This window comes from Hyperolius riggenbachi, chromosome 4 (genome assembly GCF_040937935.1).
Source record: "Hyperolius riggenbachi isolate aHypRig1 chromosome 4, aHypRig1.pri, whole genome shotgun sequence".
NCBI classification, from domain to species: Eukaryota; Metazoa; Chordata; class Amphibia; order Anura; family Hyperoliidae; genus Hyperolius; species Hyperolius riggenbachi.
Window position 1 is genome coordinate 244232069 of NC_090649.1, and position 14585 is coordinate 244246653.

General features: G+C 43.1%; 1 protein-coding gene and 1 long non-coding RNA gene across 5 annotated transcripts in view; one reads left to right on the forward strand and one right to left on the reverse strand.

The window, feature by feature from the left end:
• Positions 1–14585, forward strand: part of LOC137571837 (uncharacterized) — a 330761-nt gene that overhangs the window by 74086 nt on the left and 242090 nt on the right. For all 3 annotated transcript variants that reach the window (XM_068281532.1, XM_068281533.1, XM_068281534.1), the window contains exons 23-24: positions 2720–2951; positions 9990–10210. In XM_068281532.1, the coding sequence (XP_068137633.1) occupies positions 2720–2951; positions 9990–10210 (453 nt within the window). The remainder of the gene's footprint in view (positions 1–2719; positions 2952–9989; positions 10211–14585) is intronic.
• The window catches only part of LOC137571838 (uncharacterized), a 68051-nt gene that overhangs the window by 26419 nt on the left and 27047 nt on the right, over positions 1–14585 (reverse strand). For both annotated transcript variants that reach the window (XR_011031452.1, XR_011031451.1), the window contains exon 2: positions 9963–10117. This is a non-coding gene — a long non-coding RNA (uncharacterized lncRNA). The remainder of the gene's footprint in view (positions 1–9962; positions 10118–14585) is intronic.

Genomic DNA, 14585 nt, shown 5'->3' on the forward strand with positions numbered 1-14585 from the left:
TGCATTTTGTGGGGATATCTGCCGCCAATCTATTCGCACTTTGTGGGGATATCTGCTGCCAATTTGATTGCATTTTGTGGGGATATCTGCCGCCAATCTGATTGCATTTTGTCGGAAAATCTGCTGCCATTTGACTACTTGATGAATTATCATGAGGCATGTAACTACTTGATTATTTTATCTAAAATGTATCTGGTCAGACCTAATCTCTGTGAATAAAACCGCTACTTATTTTGTGTCTTTTCTTTTTCTTTTTTAAAGTCTGCCCATGACCCATCATGACCACGCCCATGTTCCAGTGCGTGGCGACACTCATTAATTTTTGCTGCGGCGCGCTAGTGCCGCATGTGGACATATCCCTATTGGACACTGTCCTCAGAAGTTTTTATAATCTATTCCCTACCATAAAATCATGCAAAATTTCTAGAGTACATGTATGAATATCCCACGAAGGACCGGCACCACACAAAGTAAGTATAGCTCTTTAAGGCTTTATTGATGCAGGCATGACGACAACAACAAACAGTTGTTTCGGCCTCCTCTGGCCTTTCTCAAGTTGTAAAATGGTCATATAAAGCATCATACATCAAACATACATATTTATAAGAAAGATCCACCCCTCAGGTGAAGCTCCTGACCAATCACAGGAGGCAAGCAATGGAGGACCTGATGGGAGACTGTTACGTCCAAAAAGGACCTGCTTGCCTCCTGTGATTGGTCAGGGGCTTCACCTGAGGGGTGGATCTTTCTTATAAATATGTATGTTTGATGTATGATGCTTTATATGACCATTTTACAACTTGAGAAAGGCCAGAGGAGGCCGAAACAACTGTTTGTTGTTGTCGTCATGCCTGCATCAATAAAGCCTTAAAGAGCTATACTTACTTTGTGTGGTGCCGGTCCTTCGTGGAATATTCATTGCTGTGACCCCCAGGTACCGGGGTGAGGACCTGGGCACACCAACTGCTTGCTTTTGAGCATTGTTTGGAGCTCCTGGACGCTTGTAGAATAGAGTACATGTATATGTGAGCCCAAAATGGGATAGGGGGGGGGGGAGCGGGGGGGGGCCCAGGCTGAAACTTCCTCGGTGGGCTCTTAGTGTCCCAGTCCGACCCTGGGGGTATGTTAACACAATGTTGAGAAGGAAAGACATTAACAATGATACCAGAGAAGCAAATGTTATAAGGAAATTTTCAAATGATTTGAAGTCCACCATTCTACAGTGAGAGATTATAAACATATGGAAAACATTCAAGACAGCAGCCAAACTTACAGGAATGGACTTGCTGGCAGATTCACCCCAAAGTCAGAGCATTATTATTATTTATTATTATTTATTTATAAAGCGCCAACATATTCCGTGGCGCTGTAGCATGCAACATTCAGTGAAATCAGAAATCTCAGACTCTACAAACTATACAGTACTTACTATGTTAAATTTTGAGGTTCCTGACAGTACAATTCAACCAAGATTAAACAAGTATGGCTTATTCAGAAGGGCTGCCAGGAGCAAGCCTCTTCTTTCTAAAAAAAGAGTACAGCCTGGCTTAGTTTTGAAACCTTGCACGTAGAGATGTTTGTAGAGATGTTTGGCGGGTATGGGGAAAAACAAAACACAACATATCAGCACAAGCACCTTATACCAGTTGTGAAGCACATTGATGGAGTGGTGATGATTTTCACCTGCTCTGCCACAGGACTTGGACAGCAAGACCTGGATACCTTGCAATCATTGAATTAACCATCTACTCTATACTCCAGTACCAAAGTATCGGGGAGGGGGGGAGTTTGCCTTAGCTGGAACACAATTTCTGCAGGGTAGCATGTACTATAATTCTAGGGGCCTGATTCACAAAGCGGTGATAACTCAGTTAAAACGCCTAAAAGACTTTAGGCATGATAACCTTTGCACCGCTGAGTTAGCACCGCTTTGTGCTCTTGATCGCGCGCAAAGTCCTGTGCGCAAAGCAATTCCGTGCGCAGCGCCCATAGGATTTAATGGGCGCATCGCGCGGGAATTTCACGCGAGTTTCTTCTTTTCACGCCTAAACTGAGTTTAGGCGAGATAAAGGGCTTTTCACTGGCGTGCAAACAGTTTGCACCGCTTTGTGAATCAGGCCCTATATGTCAATGTATGCAGCAGCACTTCTGCATATCGAACCTTTCCCACAGCCACTGCAGAGACAGTAACACAGCCAAAGGATGCTGCACAAAACCAATCTGTATTCAAAGCAGCAAGTGTTTGACCTGCAGGAAAATCAATGACAGAAGCAAACTGCATTTGCTCTATTGAGACACTTGTAGAGTCTATAGAACTTGCAAAGAGAGCTCTTTTGTTAGGAGAGGGTGGTTGCTGTTAAATATCTAATCCTTTTATGCTGATGTTTAGTAATGTTTTGAGGGAAACATTGTAATGTATGAGTAATGTTTACTTTTTTAGAAGTCTAGCAATTCACATTATGCATCTTGCTTTGGATTGCCAACAGGCACATTGAGAATTGTTTCTCTATTTGGGATTATGTGTTTTGTTGTTGTTTTATTTCTATAGCAACTACTTGCTGACATCATCCTTAATATTCAAATCCTGCTTTTGTCTCATTTCTAGTCTTTGAGGCAGACCACAAGTATAATTGAACATCTAAATTAAGTAAACTGTCTGTCATTATGTGGCTTTGTAATTCTGTGGATGTTATAATCAGATGTTTCTGTTATTTTCCAGAGTCACTCAGTGACCAGTTGTACCAAGCTGTACTCACCTGTGTAGTGCATTCCTTAGTCATCCTAGCACACCTCATAGGATGTGACATGGACTCCTTGATGAGAGAACTGCTAAGTCCCCTGGATCTAACATCTGTCGGATCAGATTCTCAGAAAAACAAGTCTTTGGTTAATACATTTACTCTGAAAGGGCTTCTTCTAAGTTCTAAAATTCGGACAAACAGTAGATTGAGGTAAGGCTGGACTGATGGATTTTCAGTTTGCTCTAGGCCCAAGTCATTTTCAATAAAACAAAGAAATGAAATATTTTGTGGAATGTGTAGTGAGTATTTTTTTTATACAAGAAAGCTCTGAAGGAAGTTGTACAGGATTCTTTGGAGAGCTGCATATACACTCACCTAAATCATTATTAGGAACACCATACTAATACGTTTTTTTACCCCCTTTTGCCTTAAGAACTGCCTTAATTCTACGTGACATTGATTCAACAAGGTACTGAAAGCATTCTTTAGAAATGTTGACCCATATTGATAGGATAGCATCTTGCAGGAGATTTGTGGGATGCACATCCAGGGCACGAAGCAAATGGTTGTGCGTGAAAATCCTGGTAACTGAGCAGATTGTGAAATCCTCAGACCGGCCCTTCTGGCACCAACAACCATGCCATGTTCAAAATTGCTTAAATCACCTTCTTTCCTATTCTGACTTTCAGTTGCATGCATTGAAGCAACTGTCAAGTGATTGGTTGATTAGATAATTGCATTAATGAAAAATTGAACAGGTGTTCCTAATAATCTTTTAGGTGAGTGTATATTTATGCTGCATTTTGAATAAGGGCTGGTACCCACTATGCGCACTTTGGCAGCGCTTTGCCGATCTCTGGCAATCACAATCGGGGTGGTCCCACTGCCCAGCTGCTTAAAGAGAATCTGTATTGTTAAAATCGCACAGTGCGTTAGGGGACATCTCCTATTCCCCTCTGTCACAATTTTGCCGCTCCCCGTCGCATTAAAAGTAGTCAAAAACAATTTTAAAAAGTTTGTTTATAAACAAACAAAATGGCCACCAAAACCGGAAGTAGGTTGATGTACAGTATGTCCACACATAGAAAATACATCCATACACAAGCAGGCTGTATACAGCCTTCCTTTTGAATCTCAAGAGATCATTTGTTTGTTTACCTTCTGTCCCCCTGCAGCTCTCATCCACTGAAGAGTGACAAGCTGATTGTTTCTTCCTGCAGACAGCTCTGCCGGTGTCTGTAATTCCTCAGTATGTGACAGCCCAGCCAGCTCCTTTCACAGCCTAACAGAGGACGATTTATCCAGCTTGTAAAAGGCAGCTCTCTTCTCTCACTGACAAGAGAGCAGAGAAGCTGCCTAATCTAAATAACACAAATGGGAGTGTGCATAGAAGGGCTGGAAGGGGGGCGTGCATAACAGATCAACAACACTGAAGAGTTGGCAGCCTTCCAGACACAGGGCGACAAATCCAACAGGGGAAAGATAAGTTGATTTATTACAGAGACGTGATAGTAGAAAGTGCTGCAGTAAGCCAGAGCACATTAGAATAGGTTTAGGAACTTGTAGGATAGTAGAAAAAAAGGATGACATTTTTGTTAGAGTCTCTTTAAGCACAGTTTCTGATGTCCCTGTAGCAGCTCCAGCTTCTACTGCAGCTCCTGCATAGCCAGTGTTTTAAAAAGATGGCACAGAAGTCAGAACAAATAGGGAAACTGTGAGAAGGACTATAGACTACCGCTGGTTAGAGAGGCATTGTGATCATAGGATGTTTTGCAAACTCAGAAGTGGGGAGTAGCACGACAATCCACAAGCACAGCACTAGCAGCAACATGGCCAGGCTGGTGTTTCTGGGTGATATCATCTTCCTGTGGGACTCAGTGACTGTGAACCAAGGCTCTGCAACACTGCCTGTGGAGAGAAGGAGATGCTGCTGCCTGTGTCATGGTAAGTTGGGCAGCCTACCACTCCTGACCACCATACTACTCAACAGCTGGCAGACAACTTTTATCCAGAGAGGAGCTGGTACCCTAGGAACACTGCTGAGCTGCTGGCCACACTCGGAATCACTGCACACCATCCAGCTAGCAATAATCAGGTGATGTGACAGGTCCACCCCAAGTGGTGCCTAACACTAAATCTCCTCTGGTCAGTGTCTAACCTTGTCTTCCCCCACGCCTAACCCTAGGTGAGTAACTAACTAACCTTAACTCCCCCCCCACGCCTAATCCTAGGTGAGTTACTAAACCTATCCACCCACGGCTAACTGTATGTGGTTGCCTTACCTTAAAGTACACCCGAGGTGAAGATAAATGAATGAAATAAACAATTGTATCTATCGTCCTTCTCCTAAAAATGACTTTTTAAGATATTCCACAGTTTTATTTTATATTTAAATCTACTTTTCAAGTTTTTACTGTTGTATTGTTCTTGCTCCATGACACGTTCATTGAAGTATGCCAGAGCTAAAATATTTGAACTATTGACCCTTTTTTTATCTCTTTCCTGCTCTCAGAAGCCATTTTCTGCTAGGAAATTATTTTATAGTTGTAATTTCTTATCAGTGAGTGTCACACTGTAGTCTAACTCAGTCCTGACCCAGACAGGAACTGCCACTTACATACCTGATGTTTCAGGCAGAGAAAGAAAAAAAGGAACACAGCATAGTTATTTGTGTGCTAGGCACTATACATACCCATGTCTATGTCATCATGTCACATGTCACCTCGGGTATCCTTTAACCCCCCCACGCCTAACTCTAAAACCCACGCCCATTATTTATCACCACACTTTAATTGGGCGAGCTCTGCACCCAAAATTACAGCTATTGCGCAATTTTTTAAATTTTAATAGTTTTTATTGAAAATTGGAATAACAACAAGTAGGTACCGTAATAGGTAGAGGTAATAACAAACGTCCATTCAAATAGATGTCAAAATCTAGACATAAGTTCATACATATAAGTATAACATAACAATTGAGCTATAATTGCACTTCTCCCAATTGTCAGGGAATAGCCCTTCAATCTAGATGACTGAGATAGGCACATTACTTCATATACACATAACAGTAGTATTTGTAGCAATGCACATCCCAAGTACAACAAGTGTGGATTGAGATATGTAAGGATCACTATGTAATATTAGGTAAATATAACCACATTTTTAATGGCCGCCTATGGTGGTGCCCAAATGTATAATGCCCAAATTTAATTTACCCTTTTGCTGTAGCTCCATCATATGTACAGTGGCTTAAGAAAAATGATCTTTCGTGGAGCATTTCATTTGCAAGTGTGTGCTCTGGTTTGATTGTTATAACTTATAACCATACTTTTCATTACAACCTTACAGATGCATTTTTAGTATCATAAACAGTTATGAATATCCTTTGCATTAAAGGGAACCTGAACTGAGAGTGATAGGAGGCTGCCTATTGTTTAAAAGGAAATATTATTTCCTTTTAAACAATACCAGTTGCCTGGCTATCCTGTTGATCCCCTGCCTCTAATACTTTTAGCCATATACTCTGAACAAGCATGCAGATTAAATGTTTCTGACAAAATTAGCTACATGCTTGTTTCATGTGTGTGATTCAGACACAACTGAAGCCAAATAGATCAGCAGGACTGCCAGGCAACTGGTATTGTTTAAAAGGAAATAAATATGGCACCCTGCATGTACCTCTCACTTCAGAATCCATCTTTACTGTATATTATGTGAGTACTGATGTTGATTGCAGATACTGCCCTTAGTAAAATGAAAGAAAAGAGCAACCCGTGTGCATCAGTGAAGAGGTTCTGTTGTCTTGGGAAAGCTTAAACAGCTGAAGGATTTGTATCACTCGACATCCATGGTGATAATCCCATGTTTAGTACTGCTAGTTGCAAGGCAACATGCCAGAGTTCTGGGCTAATAACTCTATACCCTTCATCAGGATCTGAATACATTGTGCACTGTGATTAGTGGTACTTACAAGCGTGATACAATAATCCTCATGTATGCTGAGTTCCAGGTGTCCTTTTTATTGCTCCTAATTCTCATTGTAATTGCGCTCTAATGATTATTACCAATATTACGTGATGCAATGAAGCATGTATTGTATACCCTGTTTTGTAAAACAAGTGTAGTGTTCATTTGTATTGCAAATAATGGCTTTGCTTCATGCTATAAATAAATTACGGTATAAATGAATCCAGTAGGCTCATCCATATGATGTATCTGCTGTTATTTCAGTTATCTGTAACTACCACAGCTTTATACACCTTCCTCTGAGTTTTTTTTTTTTATACAAAGCCATGTGAGGTATAAAAGTTAATGAATCAAAAAGGAAATATATATGGTTACAATGCTAATAAGAAAAAAAACAAGATGCAGAACAATCTGGTGCACATGAACTAGTCAAAAATAGATCAAATTTTATTAACTACCTAATAGGTTTCTGCAGTAGCATAGGTTGAATAGTTAAAGGCATGCCATAGCATCAGAACGTACGCACGCACGCACGCACGCACGCACACACACACACACACACACCTTAATGTAAGTAAACACGGTTTGTCTCTAGTCGAATCTGCCCATAAGCCCCGTCTACACGGGGAGAGGTTGTAGCGATCCGGCGGCTCGATTAGCCGCCGGATCGCCTCTTCCGCGTGCCCGCCGCGTCCCCACTCGCCGCGCGTGCGCCGCATTCGATTGCCCGCTCGTCCCCGCCGGCGCCGCTTATCTTCTGCTCGATTCCCTGCCATTGTCCCCTCGCGGGGAGCGAGCAGGGAATCGGCGGTGCGGAGATCCGTTCTGTCGGATCTTATCAATCGAGCCGCATCAGCGGCTCGATTGATAAGGAACATCGCGGCCGCATCTACTCGTGTAGATGCGGCTATACACTACAGGCCGATCCCCATCCAATTTCAGTATGAAATCATCAGGGAATCGGCTGAGCCGCTGCCGTCCGCCTCGCCGCTGCCCCCAAAATGTATAAATGTATGTTGCGTAGTGCATTTATACATTACCTGTCCTGTAGCAGCTCGCCGGGTCCATCCGTCCATCTTGCCGGTAAGCCGCATACACGCTAGCGGCGCATATCGTCATATTTCGTGACGTCAGACATAGTGCCGCCGGCGTGTATGCGGAACCCGGCGAGATGGACGGAAACCACGTGGAGGCTGACACCAGACAGGTAATGTATAAATGCACTACCCTACATACATTTATACATTGCGGCGGGATTTCGTTGTCTCGTTGCTCGTTTGCAATTTGGCTGCCTTACCGCCGCGCACTCGACCAACCAACTTCGGCCTGAAATTTTCCAGCATGCGCGATCGACCGAATAATCGAATTGGATGGTTGATTGGTTAGTTGGTTGGCAAGTGTATGGCCCCCTTAAGCTGAGTACAGCAATCAGATAAAAAAATCTTTGCAAGATGCTGTACACAAAGATGCTGTACACATGCAAACGATCAGTATCTGCTAAAGATCAGTTCCTGCAACATGCTTTCATTGTCTATGGTATCTGGAAATCTCATACACACCTTGTGGAAATCTCATACACCCCTTTTTTAATGGACATTCATCTGCAGATCTGAAGATCCATCCTGGTAAATCTGATCTGCAGATTATGCTAATTATTATGATACCAAATTGTACTATTTATTCAGAAAATGTATTGTAAAATAGACTCATCAAATCTTGCAGTAATAGCATTTCACTGGTTATTCACAATGTATAGATTTGCCGTAACATTTGCAAATTTCTGTATCAACTTAGATATATTAAGCATATTTCAAGTAAAGTAGAAAGTTGGCACTGAGCCAAAACTTTCTACTAAATGTCTTTTAGACTTCTGTGGAGAAAAAATATGAGGGACACAAAAATGCCTATAGATGTCCACTTCAGGTGGAAGTAGTTTTGTGTTTAAAAGCTTTTAGACATCCATAGCATATGCATGCGAGAAAAACACAGAACACCTATAGATGTCAGTGGCAATCTAAGGGTTAAAACAACTATGCACTGAAAATAGGTGGGAACATGCTGCCTAGTATATAATAAATGAATCTTTAGCTTTCTCATGTAATTTATGAAACCATGTTACACTTGCAGCAAAACGTCTAATTGTTTAGTACACTATGGGGATGATGTCAAAACCGAAATGCTTTATTTTCATCCATAATAGTATTCTATATAACAAAATGTGAAGTAAGTTTAGGAACAGTGATCCATACAAATGTATTCACAGATCAGCTTCAGTACATTTTTTTCAAAGAGTCTGTGGCCCCTATTCAATTCACGTTTTTTCCAAGGTTTTTGTGTTTGTTTGTTTTTAAGTAGGTGTTTTCACACCTTATCATTATCATTTTTCAAAACCCTGAAAGCTTGTTCAGCACATTTATTAGGGTTGAAACCATCACAATTGGGAGCATTGATTCACAACGTTGTGTGCAGTGTAATTTATTAGCATTTGTTTGCAGTAGAGGTCATAAAATTAAGCATTGGGCATTCTCTTTATTGGCACCTTTCCCCCACCTTCTCCACACCCCTCGGTCCTCAGAGCTTCTCCAGACACCGTCGGCATCTTGACTGTCTATGTCCAATTCAACATGTATTTAGCTGATCTGTCGATGCTGCCGTATGGTTAGCTGTTACTTAATTTACATTTACCTCATGGAATGTTAGTATGGATTAGAAGAACAGAATTATGTGTTCATCTGTGCATGGTGTACTAGCAAACTGGATTGTGTTTGCTGCTGCAAGTGTAAAGTAGTGTGATGACCTACATACTGTACATGGGAAAGCTTGTGCTGCATTATATATCAGGTTGCATGTTTCCTCACCTGTTCTAGGCATACGATTGTTCTTATTTATTTATGTATGTGGTGGTGTTGTGGCATGTCTGTAATTATTTTCAACCTATGCTATTACTACGACCTCTAATGTAATAATTATTCAAATGTGAAAATGTTATATTTTGGGTAGCTTGTTGTGTATTTTTTGCATTTTGTATATTTTTGTATTTATTTGTGCTTTTTTATTTTTGTCAGTGGTATAGGTTTTGCATAGAGATGGAATTTCATGGTATGAATGATTGCCAATTTCATATCCTGAGCTGTTTTGGTTACAGATATGGTGATAGCTATGGGTGAGACAGACAGAGAACAGACAGTTTCCTTCCTTAATATTAAAAAGGTGTACACTGAAACCTTTTGCTTGTGAAGAATTTTAGTAATTTTACCTCATGCATATTTATCTTCATCTTCAGGTTCCGACTGTCTCTCATATTTAAGATTCCAGACATACTGCTAGAGCCTTCTATGGACATAACACAAGATGCTGTCAATCAAGTTGTTCTTTCCATTATTAATATCAGTGACCCTTTGAGTTGGTGGTCTGGAAAGAAGAAGGGGCAATGTTTTCATGTATGTATAGCTGAGGATGATATATTGCAGAAAATAGTGGCGAAGTTTGACACAGCAGTGAAAGGTGGGTGTGAACTTTTCATATCAATCGTTTCACTTGAAATGAGTAAATAAAAGATAATACACGTAGAAGAATAAATGTTTCATGCAAAAACTGCAACCCTCTTTTTGTTGGTGATGTTGACATATGTTTGGATCGGTAGGGATGGCTCTTACATGCAGTAGCTACTGAAAGGCCTTTTTCTTTGACAGCAACACACAGGATAAAAACACAGGAAACCCTACTTTACACAACTTCATACAGTTTCAATCAATGCATCTTGTTACTAGTGAGGTTGTATTGTCTGACCTGTGGCTAGCCAACCATCCACCATGCATAGGCCTCACAGGTGATGCCAAGGGTCTAGAGACAGTCTTAAAGAGAACCTGTACTGAGTAAAAATATTTAAAATAAACACATGAGGTAACTTCAAATGAACATTGCAGAGTTACCTTGCCATCAGTTCCTCTCAGAAGCTCACCATTTTCTTCTGACAATAATCCCTTCCAGTTCTGACAATATTTTGTCAGATCTGAAATATATCAGTTGCTGTCAGTAAAATATCAGTTGCTGTCAGTTATAGCTGAGAGGAAAACTGATGTACCACGTAATGTCCATGTTTCCCTATGGCTCAAGTGGGTGATGTTACAGTTTAACTATGTGCTGACCAGAAAGCTGTTATGGGGTAATGGCCATTTTCAAAATGGAGGACGGAAAATTCCCTTGATCACAGTGAACAAATAGGACGTGGGACAGGAGAAAGACACTGAGGAGTAGACTACATGGAAGGTAAGTATGACTTGTGTATGCTTATTTTGACTTTTAATTTTCAGTTCAGGTTTTCTTTAAGTTACCTGTACACAGGTGATTTTCAGGCAGAGTTTGCTGTTAACCTACTAACTGCCACTTTCCAATTCATTCACATATTATCTATGAACAGTGGTAAAAGTTAATCATCTGGTTGGCAGGTCAGTGTCTACAGAGTGGTATGATGCCCTAGGCTGAGCAAAACTAGCAGGACAGTGGCAATACTGATCTTTGAGGGAGTGGTGTAGGATATTGAGCACTTTCCCAAATCAATTTGGTACGATTTATCTTCCTCGTTATATTTATTTTGTCATATTTATTTGTCATGCTGAAATTGATTCAAATCTGTGTGTAGTGTATGGGCAGTCAATAGACCCCTCTGATCAGATTCGATCAGAGAGGGATCTATCTGTTGGTCGATCTGGTGGCAATCGACCAGTGTATGGCAGCCTTTAGTATTTGCCCCCTAAGCAGTCCTGTCTCAGTAATTAAAACCTATATGTAGAGATGATTGTAATCTGCTAATTACGATTCTGCACAAGTGTAACGATCGGTGAAGCACAGAGAGGATCTGATTACCAGTGATCTGCAGAATCAATGGGAATACAGATGTATACCAGATTATACGTGATCTGCAGTATCACTGATAATCCGATATACTAGCTAACCTCTGTTCACCTGAGTAGAGTGTAGTGTTTTGGTGTAACAGTAACACTTAGAGGACAGGGCCTCAGTACAGTAAGGCGTACTGTACAGATTCCTTCCGCAATCCTGAGCTCTTCAAGGCGGGAGGAGTCAGGCTGCCAGCGGGAAGGATATACTGAAAGTAACCCTCTGGCAGAAGGGTCACTTAACAGAACGAGGAACCGCCTCTAACAGTAAGGTCGGTTCTCGAGGTCGGACAAGCCAGGTCGTACACACACGGACAGATAAAGTACAAGATCAGGAGGCAAAGGCGGAGTCAAAGTACAGGCAAGGTTCAGCAACGGGGTATCAGATATATCGGGGTACAAAATCAGGAGGCAGAAACAGAGTCAAGGAACGAGCCGGGGTTCGGCAACAGAGTATCATAAATATCGAGGTACAAGATCAGAGTTCAGGAGGATAGTCAAAGCAGGCAAAAGTCATAACATATAATCACAATCAAACTAGTACTTTAGCTATCAACAGAATCTAGCTAAGTGTAGGATTACAGCTCCAGCTGGTCCCGGCACACTTGCGGATCTGACTACGGATCTGGGTGCTCCCACATATGTGATCGCACGCCAGACAAAGAACAAGTGAACAACCAGCAGTATATATACTCTAGGACCTTTCCAGGACCTCCCTAATTGCTGGTCCAATGAGAGCAGTGGAATTTGTCAGCTGACCCAGCTGGTCAGCCGACACCCTTCTAACTGCTATTTAAACTCTGCCTCTGTGCTCGCGCGCGTGTAAGTCTGAATCCTGGTGGACTATCAGTCCCAGCCACACCAGTACTGTCATGCAATGTATCTAGTGCGGGGGCCGCCTCTGATGCGGATTTCGCCGTTACCAATGCGGATTCCGCCTCACTGCCTATGCGGCATGCGGTGTTTTTTCCGCGTTGTGACGCCATGCTGGACGCGGAAACAGCCGCCTCACCTCGAGAGACGGCGGCCTTTCCGCGTTTCCTTACAGTACCCCCCCCCCCCCGAGGAGTGGACTCCGGACAACTCCTACCAGGTTTCTCGGGGTGTAAGGCATGAAACTCCCTCACCAACTCATCCGCATGCATACGGTTCCCAGGTACCCATCGCCTCTCCTCGATGCCATACCCTTTCCAATGTACGAGGTACTGTACCGAGTTTTGTACCTTGCGAGAATCTAATATTTTTTCCACTTCATACTCAGGTTGGGCATCTACCAACACGGGAGGAGGAGGAGTGGGACCCACCTGGACTGCTGGTTTAAGAAGGGACACATGGAAGGACCTTACCCCCCGCATGCTGGTGGGAAGGTCGACGGTATACGTAACATTATTAATCTTTTTTACTACCGGAAATGGACCGACAAACCTGGGGCCCAATTTATCTGAGGGCTGTTTCAGGGCCAAATGACGTGTGGACACCCAAACCAAGTCTCCTGGCTGGAAGCTCCACTCTACTGAACGTTTCTTGTCAGCTTGACCCTTCTGAGTAAGAAACGCCTTTTGTAAACTATTTCTCACCGTACGCCAAATGTCCTTAAAAGACCTCTGCCAGGCCTCCAGAGCTGGAAACAGGGTGGAGGCCACTGGCAATGGTGAGAACTTGGGCAATCTACCAGACACAACCTGGAATGGAGAGAATCCGGTGGAGGAGCTTTTCAAATTGTTTTGTGCGAACTCCGCGAAGGGCAGAAACTTGACCCAGTCGCTCTGCGTCTCCGCAACATAGCACCTCAAAAATTGCTCCAATGACTGGTTGATTCTCTCCGTCTGCCCATTGGTCTGTGGGTGGTAGCCTGATGAGAATGACAGCTTCATGCCCATTTGTTGGCAGAATGCCCTCCAGAATCTAGAAATGAACTGGACTCCCCGATCCGACACTATGTTTTCCGGAATGCCGTGCAGCCGGAACACATGTGTAATAAACAGGTCAGCCAACTCCTGGGCCGAGGGGAGTCCTTTCAAGGGCACGAAATGGGCCATTTTGCTGAAGCGGTCGACTACCACCCAAATGACCGACATACCTTCTGACTTAGGAAGTTCACCCACAAAATCCATGGACAAATGAGTCCATGGCTCACTCGGGGTGGGTAAAGGCTGCAAGGTACCCACAGGTGCCAGCCGGGAGGGTTTACTCTTGGCACAAATCGCACATTCCCTCACGTATTCCTTGCAATCTGCTGCCAAGGACGGCCACCAGGCGCATCTGGCTACCAGATCCTGTGTTCTAGATGCCCCAGGATGCCCAGCATTTTTATGTGCATGGAACATCTCTAGAACCTGGAGACGGAACGGTAGCGGAATGAACAGCACCCCTGCGGGCTTCCCTTCCGGGATGTCTTGTTGAAAGGGAATTAACGTCCCCTTCCAATCCTCCCAAGTCTCAGTTGCGGCTAGTACCAACCTCTGGGGAATAATAGTCTCTGGAATGGAGGGCTGTGCTGTCTCTGACTCGAAGCACCGGGATAAAGCATCCGCCTTGACATTTTTGCTACCTGGGGTGTACGTAATAATGAAAGAGAACCTAGAGAAAAATAATGACCAACAAGCCTGACGAGGGCTCAACCTCTTAGCCCCCTTAATGTACTCTAGGTTCTTGTGGTCAGTGTAGACCGTGACCGTATGCTCCGCTCCCTCTAACCAATGTCGCCATTCCTCGAAAGCTAACTTAATGGCTAAAAGCTCTCTGTTGCCAATATCGTAGTTCCTTTCCGCAGGGGAGAACCTACGGGAGAAGTAAGCACAGGGGTGCATTCTACCCTGCAAGCCAGATCGCTGAGACAGCACAGCCCCCACCCCGACCTCCGAGGCATCCACCTCAACAATAAATGGAAAAGATGTATCCACATGTCTGAGGATGGGTGCAGAACAAAATAGGCCCTTCAGGGTGGCAAAAGCCTGTAACGCCTCAGGAGACCAGTGAGT